The sequence below is a fragment of the Procambarus clarkii genome, chromosome 23, assembly GCF_040958095.1.
Source record: "Procambarus clarkii isolate CNS0578487 chromosome 23, FALCON_Pclarkii_2.0, whole genome shotgun sequence".
NCBI classification, from domain to species: Eukaryota; Metazoa; Arthropoda; class Malacostraca; order Decapoda; family Cambaridae; genus Procambarus; species Procambarus clarkii.
Genome location: NC_091172.1, coordinates 13,132,664 through 13,154,381, shown reverse-complemented (window position 1 = coordinate 13,154,381; position 21,718 = coordinate 13,132,664). Strand labels below are relative to the sequence as shown.

General features: G+C 48.5%; 1 protein-coding gene across 1 annotated transcript in view; it reads left to right on the top strand.

The window, feature by feature from the left end:
* Nucleotides 1–21,718, top strand: part of LOC123764086 (intermembrane lipid transfer protein VPS13A) — a 275,027-nt gene that overhangs the window by 80,584 nt on the left and 172,725 nt on the right. The window contains 2 exon segments of the mRNA XM_045751613.2: nucleotides 15,347–15,567; nucleotides 17,221–17,332. Of these exon segments, the coding sequence (XP_045607569.2) occupies nucleotides 15,347–15,567; nucleotides 17,221–17,332 (333 nt within the window).

Sequence of the window (21,718 nt, the reverse complement as noted above, 5' to 3'; positions counted from 1 at the left end):
TACAAATAAGTGTAAAATAATGAAAATGGGCAAAAGATATAGTAGACCTGTATTTAACTACACCATAAGAGAAAGGTAATTACAAGAAACAAGAGAAAAAACCTGCAAGTAGACATAATCCAAACTCTAAAACAGAAGCTTAGGTGAATAGGGTAACATCGGAACCATCTTGAGGTTATCTTGAGATGATTTTGGGGCTTAGCGTCCCCGTGGCCCGATCCTCGATTTTGTTACACACTCTCGGGAAGCAGCCCGTAGCAGCCGTCTAACTCCCAGGTACCTATTTAGGTACCTGGGAAGTACCTAAATAGGTACCTGTTTAGGTACCTCTGTTCACCTGATGCTAGGTGAACAGATGCATCAGGGTGAAAGAAATATTTTGCCCATTTGTCTCCGCCTCCACCGGGGATCGAATCCGGAACCTCAGGACTACGAATCTGAAGCGCTGTCCACCCAGCTGTCAGGCGCCCCGGGAAACATACCATAGCATACTCCGGGAATAACCATATGGGAAGTTATCAATATAAGGGCATTTAAAAATCTAAACAGGGAGGCTTTCAGGTTCAAACACACTGCCTATGTGAGACCATTAATTGAGTATGTAGCATCAGCATGGAACCCACCGCTGACAGAGGAGGATAACAAGAGACTACAAGATAACCTGGACAGACTGAAGGAATTCAGGTCCAACAAATGGCTACTAAAGATTAACCCGAGCAAGCTCAAAGTGATGAAGATAGATGTAGGGAACAGGAAGACACATTAAATATGCCAAAACTAGAAGACAGAAGAAAAAGAGGTGATATGATCACTACGTACAAAATAGTAACAGGAATTGATAAAATCGACAAGGAAGACTTCCTGAGACCTGGAACTTCAAGAACAAGAGGTCATAGATTTAAACTAGCTAAACACAGATGCCGAAGAAATATAAGAAAATTCACCTTCGCAAATAGAGTGGTAGACGGTTGGAACAAGTTAAGTGAGAAGGTGGTGGAGGCCAAGACCGTCAGTAGTTTCAAAGCGTTATATGACAAAGAGTGCTGTAATTACCTAAGTGTAATTACAGGCCCGACAAGACCCAGGACCATCAACGAAGGAACGCAGAGCCAACCAACGAATGACGCGGGCACAGGGACAGACAGCAGACTGGCAGGACCAAACCACCAAGCGGACGAACAGTGAAGAGGGGAACTCGGAACAAACCTATCAGGAGAACCAAAAGAGCCAATACCCAGGCGCCCGAGGAGGGCATGAAGCACTCCAACCCGACCTCCAGAGGCCAACACCAACAAGAAAAGAGCCTCGAAAAACAACTCTGAACCGGAGGGACCACCACAAACTGAGGAGAAGATGAAAGTGCACGCAATCCAAGAACCAGGACGGCTCAAGCAGCACAAGAGCAGGCCGGAGGAGAACCACGCCAGAGATGGCTTGCGAAGCGGCGCTGAGGCAACTTCCAAAGCCGAAGCAACCCGGAACGGCTCTGTCAGCGCCGCACGAGACAAGGCAACAGAATGTGGCAAGATGACAGCTCTAAACCTCCACAAGAGAAGGACCAGACCACGCCAAGAAACATAGCAAACCAACGAAGGGACAGAAAGACAAAGGAAGGACCACCAAAGAAAACCCCACATGGCCGCCAAGACAAAGCACGCAGGTGGGACACAATCAACAAAACCACCTGACCACCAACAGATGGCGAGATACTCGAAGCAGAACCGGACCAGCCCCGCCATGGACCAATCGAGCATAGGTGGTGTAGGAGTGGGAAATCCTTGGGTGCGAATACCGAGCAAGCAGAGCCGGAACCCAAGCCGGCAAGGAATGAGAAGGAACGTCTGCTGTTCAGAAAATTTCCCAATGCCAGCGAGCTCGCCAGGAGATCGGAGACACTGTGGTTCCGATGCGAGAGTCGTGAGAAAAGACACCACGAGATCTGGAAAATGCCAACTGGCAGGGTAAGCCAGGAAACCAGGAACCCAAACCTGGCAAACCGGGAAAGAACCAAACATAGGGGCAGTGCAAAAGCAGGAACTGAACATGGACAAATCCAACCTAGCCTCACAACTCAGAGAGAACCCCAGCAACATCAGAGGCCTGAGACTACAACACGCCTCCACGACACATAAGGGGCAGAACAGGCCAACCCCTCACAGCATATTACCCCGCAGGGCAATCGACCTGAAGTGAATACAGGAGAACAAGCCATACGGACTTGAAAAACAGCCCCAGCACCAGCAGCGAGGGACACGAGCGTAGAAGGAAGATGAGGAACGAGGAAGACAGGCAGCAAAGGGATTGGAAGGGACAGGACCAACAACACAGAGGCCATGTCCATGTCAGGCGAATGATAGCCGATAGGCGAGACCAAAGAATCATAGCTCAACCTCTGCAAGCACAGCAAGGTAAGGACAACTAGGTGAGCACAGAGAATCCAATGTATGTCCAATGTAATTCTGTAATCCAATGAGAATCCAATGTATATCCAATGTAATCCAATGTATATGAAAGGGTCGTAAGCCAGGCACTTCAAGACGGGCAAGGAAAGAGTGACCCAGTTAAGACCACGAAAAATGGGGCCGTGACCCACAGTGTAACAAACAACTCAGACGAACAAGGAAGGACCCAGGAAGAAGTACCCCAGGGCCAAACTAAACGCCACAGCCAAACCCCAACACGGATTCCCAGTATCAAAACCACAGCAAAATGTCACCTCCGAACATCCTGACCCAGTGGAATATGTACCCCATAACATGTACCTCCACCATTTCACCTCGTAACATGGCGAAGGTGGGGGCCCAGGATTGACTCAAGCATGTGATGGACATGTATATGAATGGGAGGACTGGATGGGTATAAATAGGAACTGCCTCATATGGGCCAATAGGCCCTCTGCAGTCACCTATGTACTTATGTTCTTATATTCATATCCACAAACCAGTGCTTGGCCGAAAGAGACGCCAAACCACATAAACTAACCTGCAGAACATAGGCATGAACGTGCCATGACACAATGTAGCCGAGAGGATTCCGGGAGCACTGCCAGAGGAAGAAGGCTAGAGTCACACCTGCAGGAGAAGAGTAGGGTAGAGGCGAATGAGGCACCCCACACCCACATGCAGGGAAAACCCAGCGTTCCCCCCATAGCGGCAATCCAGAACACCCCCAGCATCTTCGGGGCATGGACTGGAGAGACGAGAGGAGCGAGAGGTGAAGCATTCGAGAGAAAAAGGATGCGAACACCAGCACTTGAGTACACCGTCCACAACAAAACAAACTCCCACGGCGCATGTGCAGGACGCATGAGGTCCCACCAACAAGGCGTATGGCAAAAATATTAGCAGTGCCTAGACAGAGCATGGAGAGACGATATAATGACAAAAGAACAAGACAGGATCGAAAACCAAGAAGAATCACTGAAGCGGACCCACGAGTCCAAAAAGGACTGGAAGACGACAGACTTCCAATAATGCAGGAAGAATCGAAGACCTTCCCGAATCCCCGAGATCTCACAGACGCAAACAAAATCACAAAGGCTCATAAAGGCACAGTTGCACCCAAGACCAAAAGTCATGCAGAATCCCAATAATAGGGGAACATGACCCCGACAAAACGAAGAAGTCCCGCCCCAGAGAAAAGAGGGTAGAAACTGAGAAAAGTACCCACCGAAAGGACAGAACCGAACGGACCTGAAGGGACAAGGATCCAAACCCGGGGAAGGGCCGATGCCCAACAACTCGTACGTAGAGGGGGAAAGGAAAAAACTCACTCCCCGTAACTGCAAGCCCCGCACTGAAAGTGGAAAACCCCGGCGGGATCCAATGGGGCCAGAGGCCCCCCAAGTCAGCCCCTCCCCAACCCCGGGAACCACCATGGCAGGCCCCGGGGCCGTGCCGTCCCCCCAAAGCCCCAGCTTCACAAGAAAAAGCTGGGGCAGCCAGAAAAGTACTAAGGAAAGAAGCCCACTGGTAGACTCATACAACCCAGCTGGAGGAACAGGCATGATTGCCTCCGTCACTACCCTGGAAGGGAAAACCCCCAAGACCGCCCGAGTCTCAAGACCATCAAATCCCTGCCCCGACCTCAAACCCACAAACGGAAAGGATCCGGATGCAGGAAGAAGGGGGGAAGGACCAGACGAAACCACAACACACAACAAGGGAAAGACAAGGGGACGAGGAAGGAACAAAACCAAAGCAACCAACACCCCCAAGCCCCGTCACAACAACCAAAACGGGGCAGCCTCGGGGCTTCCAGGGAGAAAACAACCAAACGCATTGCAACCACCTGAATCCAACATGCAGCGGCCGTGCTGCCTTCACCCGCATAGTCAGCTTTAGACCGGGTAACCGAGTCACAAACAAGCAACGAAACTCGCAGGACTCTGGGTCGAAGGTGCCACCGACCCCACAGGCAGCAGGCGGAGGCAAAAACAATGAGAGTCACCCTGAAACAAGGGAGACAGAGCAACCCGCAAACTTGCACAAAGCGAGGGGGGACTCAAGGGTCACATCCATCGGACCCACACGTCCCCGTGGGGTTTCTCAGGATCCTGAGACGGAACTCACGCTCAGGGAATCCCAGGCAGGGTAGGATTCGGCGCCCAGAACTACCAAGCAACGTTATAAAGGTGAACCTCAGGGACGTATACACTCACGGGGACCTAGCAGGGGGCACCACCAGAAGAAAACGTAGTAGGTCAGACACCAAGGGCAAGCAGGACCCCCCTCCCCCTCGCAAGGCACAAACAAAAAGAAAAACAAAATCCTGCAAGAGGACAACGTACCCAAAGTCGGCCACTATGAATGGTGAAAACAAGCTGAGCAGCACCGTGTGCCCCATACCAGTGCAAACTGACACTTACCCTAAGGTAAACAAGGGAGACAAAACATCCAAGCACCCAAAGGGCCGCCGAAAAAACGAGTAATTTTACAACCCAGCAGAAGCAGGACCAAGGAACTTGTGGAAGGTAACCCCAAGTCCCAAGGGCAGTACTTATAGGGCACCTAGGGAAGGTAACCCTAGGCGCATGCAGCCCGAGTATTTGTCCATGAAAGCTTGCTTTTCCCTTCTTCGCATGCTCTCTCTGTAGTAAGGCATCACAGTGTCATTGAAAAGATTAAGACAACGGCCTACTACAGTTTTGTCTGGGTGAGTGTGTTCAATAGTTGTTTGAATCTCTTCCCACATCTGACACACCTTCTTAATTACTGCAGAAGGGACATTCGCTGGTGCTGTTGCCACCACCTCCTCCTCCACTGCAGAATCATTCGCTGCTGTGTTGGCTTCCTGTTCCTGTTGAAGGGCTAGGAGTTCTTCGGTGGTCAGTTCTTCGTTGTGTTCTTCCACCAACTCCTCCACATCATCACCATCCAATTCCAAGCCCATTTTCTGGCCTAGACTAACAATTTCCTCAACAATAGGCGCATCATTTATAGGCTCAAACCCCTCAAAGTCTAGTTCTCTCACACCTTCAGGCCACAATTTTCTCCAGCCAGAGATCAGGGTTCTTTGAGTCACTTCTTGCCAGGCTTTGTCAACGAGTTTTAAAGCACTAAAAATGTTAAAATGCTCTCTCCAGAACTCTTTGAGGGTGAGGTTTGTGGCTTCAGTCACTTCAAAACATTTCCGGAAAAGTGCCCTTTCATACAGTTTCTTAAAATTCGCTATGATTTTCTGGTCCATAGGCTGAATTAGAGGAGTGGTGTTAGGAGGAAGGAATTTAACTGTGAGGAATTTATTGCATTGAGGCATCAAATCATCTTCCAAGCCTGGAGGATGAGCAGGAGCATTGTCAAGGAGAAGCACGGCTCTGAGTGGCAATTGTTTCTCCTGCAGATATTTTTCTATGGCAGGGCACAGCACTTCATTCACCCACTCCGAAAAAATAAGCCTAGTCACCCATGCTTTTTTATTAGACTTCCACATCACAGACAAACGGGTTTTCTGCACATTATACTGTTTGAAAACCCTTGGATTTTCAGAATGATACACTAGCAAGGGTTTAATTTTTAAATCGCCACTCGCATTTGAACACAGCACAAGCGTAAACCTATCTTTCATAGGCTTGTGTCCAGGCAAGGATTTTTCCTCCTTGGTAATGTATGTCCTCTTAGGCATTCTTTTCCAAAACAGTCCTGTTTCGTCACAATTAAACACTTGTTGCGGTAGGTATCCCTCAGCCTCTGCAAACTCTTTAAATTCGTCAATAAATCGTCCAGCGGCTGGTTTGTCTGAGCTGGCTGCCTCCCCATGCCTTGTAACACTATGGATACCACTTCTCTTTCTAAATTTTTCAAACCAGCCCCTGCTTGCCTTAAACTCTTTCTTTTCTGCATCACTCGTTGCAGGGGTCTTCTTTAGAAGGTCTTCGTGCAACACCCTGGCTTTCTCAGAAATAATGGCCTCCGAAACACTATCACCCCTCAACTCCTTGTCGTGTATCCAAATTAATAACAACTTTTCCACTTCTTCAAGTATTTGTGGTCTTTGTGTCGTTAATGTTCTTACTCCTTTTGCCACATTAGCACTCATAATCTTATCTTTCTTCTTAAGTATAGTGCATATTGTTGATGTCGCTTTGTTGTACTGCCTACAAAGATCAACAACACGTGTACCGTTCTCATGCTTTCGAATGATCTCTTGTTTCTGCTCTATTGTCATCCTCACATGAGCTTTCTGGCCTTTATCCTTACCACTGGCTTTCTTGGGACTCATGGTGAGATATATAATAACAAATTGTATAGACAAATCACCAAAAATCCAACAAAACACTGAAAATTCACGACAAGAATTGATGTGGGGGTAGTCACTGCGCGCGAGACAATGGTGAACTGAGGGGCAGCGGGGCAGAGGGGCGACGATCGCCGAACGACCACGCGCTAGGTCGGCTGTACGCGTATCAACAAACTCGCGTTCAAACTCGACTCCCGAAGTAACCATCGCCTTCCGAGACAAATTTTTGGAGTAAATACACCTCGCCTTCCGAAAATCTCGCATACAGGGACAATCGCATTCCGAGGTACCACTGCTGTACAATGACTCCTGGCTCTCGCACCCCTGGACGACAGCTACTACACTCTAAGCACAGTGCTGAAAAATCCCTGGAGCCAGAGCACACGACCTCTGCCACTAGCATCAGCGTTAGAACTGAAGGGTGGATAGCAGACGCGAGGGTCTGGGGTTCCCCCTTCCCCCTCCCGGAGAGGGAAGAGCTGCGCAGACAGCATGACGTGTGATGTCATGCTCGTTTGCTTGTTTCTTTTTGGGGAGTTCTATCCACTTGTTCAGCTTTTGGTAGCAATTTTCACCAGAATAGGGGTTTGTTTTGGGATGCTTACCTTTCTGGGTGCCTGACCCAGTGTATGTCAGACATGGAATGCTTCCAATCACATGGGGTTTCTATAGGCCATTGCTTCCCATGCCTCTCTGAGGGGGCCAAGTTCTGGCTCGTGGTCCCCGGTAGGCCCACAGAACTCCATACACATGACTGATGCCAAAGTCTGACATTAGCATATCACCCTGGATAAACTCCGGGGAGCCGACGAGACTTCCGCCAGAAAATATGATGAAAGTGTTGATGTTTAGAGAGGTAATTAGCATTTCAGGAATAACCAGCTAGGAGGCAGTACATAAAGAACTGGATCTTACTCCCCTGTAGTCACCGATAGGTTAATAGCGATAAGTAAGCACTTTTTACTACTTCCTCCTTTAGTAATTACTGTATATATATTTGCTCTTCAAAAAGTATCCAATTAGACAAACTTGTAATTCCATCATTCAAGGTTATAAGTCCATCATCATAAAACCAGCGTTGAATGTAATGAAACACCATTTTCTGGGTGAACCCCGGAGGCTCCCTTGAGCTTATCGGGCTAATGTATGTTATGTTAGACCGGGACATTAGCTATGGAGTTCAGACCTACCAGGAATCAGCGCCAGAACCTGGCCCCTTCAGAGAGGTTTCAGGGAGCAATGGCCCTGGAAAACCCAATTATGGTTGGGGATTTTCCTTATCTGCCATTGACCGGGGTCAGGCACCCAGAAAGGTAGGCATAACAAAACAAACCCCACGTGGTAAAAACTACAACAAAAACCGAACAGAGAGGTAGAAACTCCCTACAATTCCAAGGAAACAATCAAACAATCAATTTACTGCCGCGCCGGTCATCCGCGCAGCCCTCCCCACCCCGGGAGGGGGAGGGGGGGCCCCGGACCTCACCACACCGGTTGCCTTCAGTTCGGAAACTAGGCTTCAACCAACGCGAAAAAAAACACCAACCGGATGGGAGGGAGGGTAGCCAGGGAGCCTCCGGGGCTCACCCAGAAAATGTCATTTCATTATATTCAACGCAGGCTTTCTGTGGGGAGCCCCTACAGCTCCCTGGAGCTACATTCCCAAAGAGAAGGAATTAGGGACTTACCCGGGAGGTGGCGGCCACAAACTCCTCAATGCGAAGTCGAGACAACTGGCTGCAACCTGCGACCCAAAGCAACACAAGAACGCCGAGGAGCAGGGATGTTCACCAAATAACGGGCGGCCAGGACCCTGTTCAACTTCCAAAATCCACACGCCCGAATATGAGTCCAAGACATGTTACCAAACACGGCAGCCAAAGCTGCAAACTTCCGAACGTCATGGGCGCGAGGATAGACCGCAGGCTGGCTAGACTTAATAACCCTGCGGACAACCTGGGAGACCCGAGCCCTGGAACAGGGAACGAGGGAAACCGGATCAACCCAAAGCGCATCCCCAGCCACCCCAGCTGAAGCACGCAGGTAACGGCGAAGTGCTGCAACCGGACACAACACATGATGCACCCCCAGCCGAACTAACCAAGCATCAATGACCCACGGACCCCCTCCGGAAAGCAGCCATCTCGTTCTTCGCCAGAAAAGATGGAGAAGGCTGCTAACGGACAAACCTACCCCCAGGACCAAAAGAGCAGAAACCCCTGAGCCGGAGGAGAGCATGAAGTTCCCCTACCCAGCCCCCAGAGGCCAATGCCAACAAAAACAAAGCCTTGAAAAAACAATTCGGAACCGAAGGGGCCACCACAAACCGAGGAGAGGAAAGATAGGAGAGCACCCTGTCCAAGGACCAGGATGGCTCAGGAGGCGCATGAGCAGGCCGGAAGTGAAACATAGCACTGGAAAGCTTACGAAACGGGGCGGATGTGACATCCACCCCGAACGCTAGCATGAGCGGCTCCGCCACCGCCGCGCGATACTAGGCGACAGTATTAGGCATCAAATGACGGTCCTGAAAAAGCCAAGAAAGAAAGGACAAGACAACCCGATCCGAAAGAAAAGACAACCTACAAAGAGCCAGAAAATGGCAAAAAGAACACCAGGAAACTTCATACAGTTGCCGAGACAAAGCTCTCGGGTAGGACACCATCAGTGAAGCCACCTGATCAGAAATGGTTTTACATCCGCATCAAAAAGACCAGACGCGAAGAGGAGAGGAGAAGTTCGAACCAGCCGTGTACCGGACCGGGCCGACCTGCTGAAAGAGGCGGAGCCGCGGGAAAAATCCCGGGTTTGGGAACCGAGCCAATAGCACTGGAAACCAAGGCTGGGCTGGCCACCAAGGAGCCACAAGGACTACTCTCCCTGGGAATGTCTCCAACCAAACCAGAACCCGAAGCAACAGCTGGACTGGGGGGAAGAGGTACAGGTAACCCCACCTCGACCAGTCCTGCCGAAAGGCATCCACTGCGAACGCCTCGCAGTCGGGGAAGGGCGTCACATAGATTGGGAGACGCCGAGACCACGCCGACGCGAAGAGGTCCACATCTGGGAGACCGTACGTCTGGCAGATCCAACGAAACGTGTCATTGTCGACCATCCACTCCGTGAACAGGGGATGGAAGCGTGACAGACCGTCCGCCAGAACGTTGGACACTTCCCGGACATGAACCCTCACGGAGAGCCAAACCCTGAGAATCCAGCAGATGAACCACTCGAAGAGACCAACCCCAAAGAGCCAAGGACCAAAGAGAACCCCTGCAGTTCAGGCAATGAACCACTGGAGAACAGTCCAAATGGAGGCGAATGGTCGATCCCCGAGCAACCCGAACCCTCCGAAGAGCAAACCAGACTGCTGCGAACTCCCGAACCGTGCTGTGAGCCCGATGGAAGGACGGACCCCACCGTCCCTGGCCTGCTTGGTGAGCACTGGTCACAAAGCCCCAGCCGAGAGACGACGCGTCCATGAACACATCGAGCGAGGGCTCGGGAAGGCACCAAAGCACCGAACCCCGAAAACCCTGAAGAGGAAGCTGGTGACGGAGCAACCGACACAAGGCCCTCGGAGGACGAATCCAACGATCACGAGAGAGGCAGATGGGACGTCCCCGAAGGAATCAAAACAGACGCCGAAGCCAAACCCAACTAGGTGGGTAGACTAGCATGGCGAAGTTCAGACTCCCGCACAACCACTCGAGCAACCGCAGAGTGACCCGGGACCCCCTCAGAAACAGCCGGCAGTGGTCCCGCAGCCGCAACAACGCCTCTGGAGGGAAAGACAAGGAAGCGGTCCGAGAATCCCAAACAAGACCCAGCCAGGTCCGAACCTGGGAAGGAACCAAATGGGACTTCCTCCAGTTCACCAGGAACCCAAACCTGGTGAGCTGGGAAGGAACCATATCCCTGGCGAGCAGACAAGCTGACCGACTGGGAGCCCACACCAGCCAGTCGTCGAGGTAGGCCAAAACCCGAATCCCTAGAAGACGAAGACGGGTCACCACAACCCAGGTCAGACTCGTGAAAACGCGAGGTGCCAGATTCAAGCTAAAAGGTAGGCATCGAAAACAGTAAGAGTGATGCCCCACCACGAAACCTAACCAGTCCCTGAACCCCGATGAATAGGAACGTGCCAATAGGTGTCATTGAGGTCCAGGGACACCATCCAGGCACCCGGCTCCAACACAAGCCGGACCTGAGACAGAGTAGTCATCCGAAAGGAGGGGCAAGGAATCCAGGGGTTCAGACGGGAAAAGTCCAAAATGAACCTCAGATCCGCACAGTCTCATTTCGGCACTGGAAACAGACGGGAAACCCACCTGAGGGACGTAGTCGTTTCGACCACGTCCAAGCGCACCCACTCCAAGACGACTTGACGAAGCGCAGGAGAAGAAACCTGCCCTGTTAGCCCCGAACCCCCAAAAGGAGGACGAGTCGCTAATGCCACCGCAGGCCAGATGACACGACCCACAAATCGTGGGACCAAGCGTGAGCAAACAGAGCGAGCCTCCCCCCCCCCCCTCCCATTGCTCTGTCAATGGGGCAAACCGCAAAAGGGCCGACACCCCTTACGAGAACCCAAATGTCGAACAGGGCGATCACCTCGCCGACCAGACAACCCTGGCCCCGAAGGGAACAACGGGTCAGAAACTGACACCAATGGCCCACCTCGACCAGCGGAACCCGGAACCTTGGCACAACCCCTCCGAAACTGCCGAGAACGACTGCTTCGGAGAATCAACAAGTCCACCATAGGACTACAACTGGACGAAGCCGCGTGCAGAAACTGAGAGACCGCAGTCTCTGCAAACAGCAACAGACAAAACGGAGACAAAAACCTAAGAGCCAGGGCCCAAGCAGATTCCAAAGAGAGGGCAAGCACAGCCTGATGGCACGCTAGGCTAGAAGCAAAAAACAGAGACACCGCTTCCTTCAGGATGGGCGCAAAGTGCTTAAACAGTGCAGCTGACGCCCTAGCTGCCGAAGTCAGTGCCCCGGACGAAAGCCCTTCACTCAACGTTCCCACATCCTCCTCAAGCCAAGCAGAAGAGAGCTCGAGAAGGGAAAATAAACACAAGACCGAAGCCAAATGCCCACGGGCGCGCAACTCCTCCGCAACCAATGAAGCCGAAAGCTGAGGAACCTGCACATGAAGCTGGAAAAGGCCAACATCCCGAGAAAGCACGGGAGCGAACAAGCACGCATTAAGGTGCTCAAACTCGCCCCCCCCCCCTGTAAACCTGCATAAAAGTAGAAGTTTCCCGCCAATCAAGCGTGCGGATCCAACAGAACCCATGTCACGCCCCCAACGAAAAAAAGGGCAGTCTGCCAGCCAGGAAGACTCCGGAACCTCCAAACACACCCAAAAATGGGAAGAAGAACCGAACTCCACCGAGGACGGATCCATTGCAGAGGCATAACCCGGGTCTCGCAAGAGGTAAGCAGTAAGAGCTTCCCGAACCACCTTCACCGGAGATACGGGAAATAGAAAACCTCTGGAAAGATGGATCCGAGGTACCCAAAGGCGCCCGGAACTGAACCCGGGGAGGAGCCGAACCCAAATCATACTCATACAGGGAAGGGGGGTAAGAAAATCCCTCCCCCCTGCAACAATAAGCCCCACGAGGAAGGCAAAAGCACCCAAGTGGGGTCAAAGGGGGCCCAAGGCCCCAGGTTGACTCCTCCCCAGTCCCAGGATCTCCCACGTCGGGACCCAGGGCAGAGCCGTCCTCCAAACCCTGTACCCCTGAAGAAAAGGCAGACAAGAAGGGGGTCTGCTGGTGGGACCCAGAAGCCTCGGCAGGAGGAACCGGCTCAAATGCCTCCATCCCCGACCCGGTTGGGGCGGCCCCCGAGGCAGCCCGAGTCTCTTTACCAACTAAACCCTGTGCCGAGGTCGAAACCCTCAGACGTTTTGGAGCCGGACACAGGGGGAGAGGTGCAGGAAGAACCACAGGGGAAGGACCAGGGGGCACGGCAGGAGCCAAAGTCAAAGTGACTAACGCCCCCAGGTCAGGGTCCCTAAAACTAAAACGGGGCAGCCTCGGGGCATCCGGGTGGGAAACCAACCTAGCGTGTTGCAATAACCTTAACCTAACATGCAACGCTGAAGCTGCCTGTACCCTAACAGGAACATCCTCAGAGTAAAACTGGAGCACAAGCAGAGAATATGACTCGCAAGACTCCTGGTCAAAGGTGTCGTTGACTCAACAGGCAGCATGACCGAGGCAAAACAGGTGACTGTCACCCTGAGACAAGGGCACACTGCAACCTTCAAACCCGCACAAGGCAGGCTGGAACTCGGGAGACGCATCCATAGGTCCCCTAGCCCCGACAGGGGTTTCCAGGGCCTGTAGGGTAACAACTATGGGAAGCCCGGGCAAGATGTTGCTAACCGGTTAAGAAACCCAAACAAACAAGGGTAGATGATAACACTGAAAACTCCTGGGACGTGTACAAGCATGGGGGCCTAGCAGAGGGCCACCAAAACAATATCAGGGGAACTATAGACCCACGAGGCAAAACCTCCACCAGGCAAACAAAAACAAAACAAAAGAAAAACCCTGCAAAAGTACACCGTCTCCAGAGGCAACAGGAACCGGTCACCGCTTAGGTGGCAGGCCGCGCAACACCTTGACGCCCTAACCAGCACAACACCACTCCCTACCCAAGGCCAAACAAGGGCCCCAAGCCCCAGCTGGCCCCAAGGGCGATGCAAATGCCGAGCAGCAAGAACCCCTACGGGAGCGGTTCCCGAACACCCCAGGGAAGAAAACCCTGACACGCAGGGGCAGTACTCACAGGATGCCTAGGGAGGAAGCCCCTAAACGCATGCAGCCCCGGCACTGATGAGGTACTCCTGGCCACCGCAAACCACACAAAGGCAGGAGAGAACGCCACACGAGGCAAACACCGCCTTAGGTACTCCTGGCCACCGCAAACCACACAAAGACAGGCGAGAACACCACACGAGGCAAACACCGCCTAGGAATTTGAGGCCAGAGAAGCATCTATCCTGGTTGACACTAGCTTACGAACTGAAGGTAGCTGGCGTGGTGAGGTCCGGGGCCCCCTCCCCCTCCCGGGAAGGGGAGGGCTGCGCGGACAACCTTTGCAGCAGTAAATTGATTATTTGATTGTTTCCTTGGGATTGTAGGGAGTTTCTACCTCTCTGTTCGGTTTTTGTTGTAGTTTTTTACCATGTGGGGTTTATTTTGTTATGCCTACATTTCTGGGTGCCTGATCCCGGTCGATGGCAGATAAGGAAAAACCCCAACCATAATGGGGTTTTCCAGGGCCACTGCTTCCTGAAACCTCTCTGAAGGGGCCAGGTTCTGGCGCTGGTCCCTGGTAGGTCTGAACTCCATAGCTAATGTCCCGGTCTAACATAACATACATTAGCCCAATAAGCTCCAGGGAGCCGTAGGGGCTCCCCACAGAAAAAGCAGTGTACAGTATATAATTTTCAAAGTTCTGTTCCACTGCCCTTGTAACTCTCTTGTACTCATGCCACCCTGTTTGTGCCTGTATCCAAATCCTATGATTTTTCTTAGTCTTTTTGTCTTTTTGGCCTTACGCTATTGACCCATGAGTTTTTTTTTCTATTCTCATCTGCATCCCATCTGAGACGGATGAACTGAATGTTGCTTCTGTGGATTCCTGTGCCATGAATTCCATCATCACATTTACTGACTTTCTTTCCAATTCATTTTCCCCTTTATTACTGGTTTCTAGTGAGATGTCATATTTTAAGCACTTTACAAGTCAAGCCTGGTCCCGGGACAGGCTTGAGGAGAAGAACTTTCAGAACCCCATCCAAATACAGTCAAGGTACAAATTTCTTATTTTGGGTCATAATAAGTCTAGAGTACTTGCTGCATCCCCTTCTCTTTCTCATGTCAGATCAGGTCTGACATGAGAAAGAGAAATAGGAGAAATAGGAATTGTTTATCTGATGAGTCCACTAAGCTTACTTCTCATGTTTCATCACCTCCATAAGGATCCTTTGTTGCCCAGTTTATTTCCCTGTAATTAAAATTCCTGAGTACTAGGATCATAGCCCTTGCTCCCATTGCCACTATGGCTGTCTTTTAAATCATTTTCAGGCATGCCTTAATTGCATATATAGTTCTCCCTTGGCCATCTTGTATTTAGTGGTGGTGTGAATAACCCCTACCACCAACTTCATGGTCTAACGCAATGCCGTATATGTAGACCAGCAGGTAGGTTACATCAGGAATCTATATTTCCTCAAAGATCCAGTGTTGTTGTATCAGTAGGACTATTCCTACTTTTCCCCTCGTTTATTCTTTTCTTCCTTATTGCTTGATATCCTCTTTGATGCAGTCTTTGTGAGGGTACTGCTATCTAGTGGTAGGAAAATGGGGGGATAGTAGACAGGCAAACAAACTGGCAGCTTGTTAGAGTGCTTCATCGTTGTCCTTCATAATGCTAAGTAAAGCTTGGAAAGGCTTTGAGTGAGTGAATTTTTTGTAGCCAGAGCTGAATTGATCTTTTAAAGGTAGCTTTTGTGAAGGCAAATAAAACTGGTTTATTATTTTCCATTAATACCTTGCTAAATCTCTCTTCCATATAGGTCCTGAATGACATGCCTCTACCTCTCAACATTTGCTTTAAGAAGAGTATAATAGAGATGCTCAGTTCATCTCTGGGAGAGATGCATGCAAGAGTGGTGTCCCCTGTTAACCCCTTTGAGGCCCATATACCCATGGTCACTCTTCAGCCAGACCAAATTTTCACAGTACCACTTACTGTTGCTTATCACTCCCCTCTACATATCCAGCCTGCTGCTGTAGAGTAAGTATGGGCAGTGCATATGGCTATGTGGTCAGACAAAGAGCTTAACACATAGTTATTTTTACTGTGCTTCAACACTCAGTCAAATGGAAGTTAGCTATAATAACATTTCTTTTCAAGTCAGTTTGCACAGAAAATGTGTCCAATAGAAAAATGGAAATTTGTTGAGAGATGTTAAGCTTTCTAAATATATGTTAAATTTTCTAGAGAGATGGTATACTCTCTAGGAAGATGTTAAGCTTGCTAAAGAGACATTAAACTTCCCAACAGATGTACAGCATCGATAACTGTACACTAGTGAAGTGTGGTACAGTGGTACCTTCGTTTTCGAATTTAATTCGTTCCCAGAGACGGTTCAAAAACCAAAAATTTTAATACCGAAACGAATTTTTCCATAAGAAATAATATAAATTGAATTAATTCGTTCTACACATCCCAAAAATATTAACTTAAAAATACATTTTATACATAATAATAATCTTATGTACCTTACATTTATTGAGGACTCTTGTTGGCATATGAAAGACAGTAAGGAAGGGGGAAGGAGGAGAGGTGTTAGTGTTTGAAAGGGAAGTCCCCTTTCATTATAACAGCAGTGATGACATTCCTAGGGTACTTTCTCTCTTACATTTTCAGGCATACCACTAGGACCTGGTTGTGGCTCACTGCTTGCTTGTCTAACTAAGAATCTGTCTATAGACACTTGTTGTTTTCCCCTACGTTTTAACACTTGTCTGTAGTGAGACATCACATTGTTTCACTATGAATGATATCTTGTTTTTCCTCTATTATCATCCTTACAGCTAGTTTCTTAGGTTGAACTTTACCACTGACTTTCTTGGAACACTTGGCATAATATAATATGAACTATATTCAGAAACCAAAAAAGCACTAACACAATGAAAGTTTTCACAAAGAATTCAAGCGTGGTTGTCACTAAGCGGGAGACACTAGTACTGTATACTGAAGCACACCACGTGCTCGGTCGGCACATACGTTTATCAACAAACTCGAGCACCAAGGCAGACCTCAAATACCGAATAAAATTTTTTGAAGAAATTGAGCTCAAGAACCGAAAAACATTTGAAAAGAGGAGCATTTGAAAACTGAGGTTCCACTGTACTGTATATAGAAGTAGGAAAGTGCAAGTGGTCATAATGGATTTTTCAGGAATCTTTGGCAAAGATAATAAAGTATATATATTGATTTAAGTATCAGGAAGTGTTAGTAATTGGAAGACATGTTGTCAGTAGAAGGATTCAGTGTTAGTAATAGGAAGACTCCATGTTGGCAGAAGATGGATTCAGTGTTAGTAATAGGAAGACTCCATGTTGGCAATAGAAGGATTCAGTGTTAGTAATAGGAAGACTCCATGTTGGCAATAGAAGGATTCAGTGTTAGTAATAGGAAGACTCCATGTTGGCAATAGAAGGATTCAGTATTAGTAATAGGAAGACTCCATGTTAACAATAGAAGGATTCAGTGTTAGTAATAGGAAGATTCTGCAGGTAAAAAGTTTGAGCAGTCTAAAAAAGATTGTGATATTTGAAGGCAATCTTCTCCAAACCTCATTCTTAAGTATAAGATAACAAAAATTATGTTAGCTTTAATAATAATTTATTAGTCCTTATGTATAGATTTGTTTTGTTTCAGTTATGGTATTAGCGAATTAGGAGTGTGGTGGAAGGATGTCCTTTCATCTACATGCTCATACCTCCTCACCAGCAAGCCCAAGTCAGAGCATGATCCAGATGTTGCTGCAGCAGTATGTACCCAATATATCTTTTGTGATAAAAATTTAGAGGCTATTATATTTGAATATATATTTCTGAGAGGAGCCCCTTTGGCTTCATGGAGCTATCAGGCTAATATGCAATTCATTAGACCAGGGCATTAGTTATAGGAGTTCAGCATACCGGGGATCATGAGCCAGAACCTGGCTCCCCCAGAGAGGCACAGGGAGTAATAGCCCTTGAAAACGTGCCCCCCCCCCCCCTGTGGTTGGGGGTTTTCCTTATTTACCATCAACCGGGGTTAGGCAGCCAGAAAGGTAGGCATAACAAAACAGATCCCCACATGGTAAGAAAATTGCAGCTGAAAACCGAACAGAGAAGCAGAACTCCCTCCAATCCCAAGGAAACAAGCAAACGTCACACCTCACCGCCAAGCCGCTTGTCTTCCCTTGCCGGCGACCCAGCCTTTCCAGTTTGTTGGCTAATGCATTCCAGGGTGGTCATCATCTCTGACCTCAATTTCCTATGGAGTGTTTTGCCTTAGTGATTACTTCTGCTGTTCATGGTGTGGTGGTCAGGTGTACCTAAAGTGTACCGGGGCTGCATGTACTTAGGGCAGCCTTCCCTAAGTGCCCTGTGAGTATTACCCTTGCATGTTAGGGTTCTCTTCCTCAGAGCATTCTGGACGCCATTTCCATAGGGGTTCTAGCTGATCGGCATCTACGCTGCTCTTGGGGCCAGCTGGGATTTCGTGGCCCTTGTTTGGCCTTGGGTAGGGAGTGGTATTGTTGCTGGTTGGGGCATCAAGGTATAGCGCAGCCAGCCTACCTATGCAGCGGCCGGTTCCTGTTTCCTCTGGTGATGTACTTTTGCAGGGTTTTTATTTTCTTTTTGTTTGCTTTGCCTGTTGGGGGTCTGCCTGGTGTGGCTATTGGACCACTTATAATAATTTGGTAGCCCTCCCTAAGGCCCCCCCCCCTCAAGTTTGAACACGTCACAGGGGTTTCAGTGTTTGATCTCCCCTCTTGTTAGCTTTGGGTCTCAACCAGTTAGCAACAGCTTTCCCAGGCTGGGCCCTTGAAAACCCTGTTGGGTCTCGGTGGACCTCTGGATGCATCTTCCGAGTTCCAGCTTCGCCTCGTGCGAGTTTGAGGGTTGCTTTGTGCCCTTATCTCAGGGTCACAGTCACCACTTTTGTATTCATCATGCTGCCTGTTCTATCAACGACACCTTTGACCCAGAGTCTTGCGAGTCGTGTTCTCTGCATGTTCTTCAGTTTACCCATTCTGATAACATTGATATTCGGGTACAGGTAGCATCCTCGTTGCATGCTAGGTTTAGATTGCTGCAACGCACTAGGTTGGTCGCCCACCCAGATGCCTCAAGGCTGCCCCATTTTGGTTATAGGGACCCGGACTTGGGGTTGTTAGTCGCTGCAACTTTGGTTCAGTCCATGCTTCCTGGTTCTTCTCCTGTTGTTCACCCTGCTCCTTCCCCATTTGCCCCCCTGCTTCCGGGTCCCAAACATCTGAGGGTTTCAGAGTTGAAGCAGGGTTTAGTTGGTAATGAGACTCGGCAGCTTCAGGGGGCTGCCCCGTTCAGGATGGGGACGGAGACATTCGACCCGGTTCCTCCTGCCGAGTCTTCTGGGTCCCACCAGCAAGCCCCCCTTCTTTTCTGCCTTTCCCCTGGACTCTGCCTTTTCTTCAGGGGTAGAGGGTATGGAGAACTGCTCCTCCCACCATATTGTTTGTGCTGTTATTACACTATATACTCATGTTATATACTTGTGTAAGTATCTACATTTGTGTTCACCATAGCGAACCACTAAGCTGATATGGTGATTCTGGACAATAACAGGTGGCCACACAGAGTCAGCAGACCAAGCTACCTCCCTCTCTTCCTTCCTCCCTCCCTCAGCATTACTGTTCCCACCATACTACTCACAGTGCAAATTATCACAACAGTCCTGCTATTATCAGAATCCTGGTCATTTTTATCATAGGGGTCTTCTGTAATACTAGCATTGCTAAATAATATCAGTTACATATACATATATTTTTACATTTTTTAAGCAATGCTGTGGTCACAAGCTGAACAGCAGTGCTGTTAGCTCATGCTGTGTGTGCCAGCCTTGCTTGCTCACTTAGTACTAAGGCTTTCACACCTCGGAATGTTGCCCATGATTTAACCCTTGCACTGCTCACCTATTTTCGGCAAAAACGTCTTGGTGCAATTGTCAAGGGCATATTTTTGTTATTTTTACAAATGTTCAGGTAAATTTAATGTCAAAATGTTTCCAAAGTCAACTATTTCCATTTCAAAACACAAATAGTAATGAAAACATTAAAAAACATTAAAATATAGCCAAATTAAAAAACAAAGAGCACAACTCTCTGAGCGCCTAAAGGCGCTTTGCGCAGTGCAGTGGTTAAAAAAAAAGAGGCATTTGCTTACAAGAGCCCTGCGGAAGCTGATGTAAACCCCATGTAGCCGCGGGACTTGTAACACTATAGCACTCTTCAAACATAACTTGCGTCCGATTTTTTTCTCTTGAGTCCGAGCATCGGACTGAGCTTGCGTCCGATAAAAAAATATTTGTATAAAATTCATTCATTATCCGATCGACTTTGGGATAGATTAAAAATGAGCGCCTTTAGAGTGCGCACAATTTGATACCAAAATGAAAGATGTAACATGAAACTTGATGTCAAAACACTTGAAAGATTAAAAATACGTTTTTTTGTCAAAATTTAAAAACCTTTGTTAAAATTCTATTTATTGTGCTATTATTATGGGACTAGTTTTCAAATGTGCACCTTTAGATTGCAAACAATTTGATACCAAAATGAAAGATGTAACACAAACATTTATGTCAGAACACTGGAAAGATATAAATAATTTTGCGATGATGAGCGTCCAAAATTAAAATATTTGTTAAAATTACAGTTATTGCTCTATTATTATGGGAATAGTTTTAAATACATGCCTTTATATTATGAACAATTTGATACCAAAATGAAAGACGTAACACGAAAATTGATGTTATCAAACTGAACGAGTACACATTAGGCTGCTGTGTGCAAATTGGTGCTCGTTCATGGTTAACTTTAGGCTTTGCTGCAGGGAGTCATGCTGGACTTTTGGACATTATATGCATATACACCTGCAGGGAATTTAACTGCGAACACAATGATACCAAAACGATCGACGTAGCACAAGAATTAAGATGTGAAAGTTGAAACGAGTATACACATTTTACGGATTTTGTGTGCTTACTGGTAACTTTTGCCGACTTTAGGCTTTGCTGTGGGGGGTCACATCGGGCTTTTGGACATTATATGCATATACACCTGTAGGGAATTCTATTGTGAACACTATTATACCAAACCGAATGACGTAGCATGAGAATTAAGGTGAGAAAACAGAAACGAGTATACACATTTCAGTGTCGCCCGCACTGATTGCCCGTTCGCCGAGGGCGTGACCTGTAAGTTGGCGGCGCGCGTGCCCAGGGCGCGAAAGTGGTAAATCTTGCACGGTACTCCAACACATCAATAGCTGTGGTGTGCAATTCCGCGACAGTCACTCACCACAGCTACTGATGTGTTGCGCAGTTTAAGGGTTAAGGGCCACGCCCTCTATGGGGATGTTGATAGACACTACAGAGTCTATTTTCCCTTTGTCCCTTTGTTCCCTTGGGACATGCATGATGGGTTCCTTATCCCATCCTGAGTGCAGTTGCACCCTTGGCTTACTTGGGCTCTTGCTGTCTTTTTCATTGCCAGGTGTATGTTGTTGGGCATTGAATCTTTCCGGGTTTCAAGGGCTTCCCAGGAGATACTTGTTTCTTCATATTGTAGTCCCTGGACTTTCTGGTATTGTAGGCTTTGTCACAAGTCCTTATTCATTCTATGGTAGAAAAGGCAATAAGGGTTCTAGGGTTATCTTGAGGTTATCTTGAGATGATTTCGAAGTTTAGTGTCCCCGCAGCCTGGTGCTTGACCAGGCCTCCTTTTCGTTACACACACCCCCAGGAAGCACCCCATAGCAGCTTTCTAACTCCCAGGTACCTATTTACTGCTAGGTAACAGAGACATCAGGGTGAAAGAAACTGCCCATTTGTTTCCGCCTCCATCGGGGGATTGAACCCGAAACCTCAGGACTACAAATCCGAAGTGCTGTCCACTCAGCTGACATGACCCTTGACTTTTTTCAATCTGAAAATTTTATCACCTGGCCCTCTAAGTTTGTAACCCTGACTGAACCTTTCGTCCTCATCTGAGTTTGGGCTGGGCTTTATCTGTACTGTGGATCTTTGTCTCCTAGCTTCCCACACTTTATCGAGGAAACCAGATTCTGGTTGTGGCTCCCGTTAAGTAAGAATGAGTCCCAGAGACCTGGAACTTTTCCTTAAG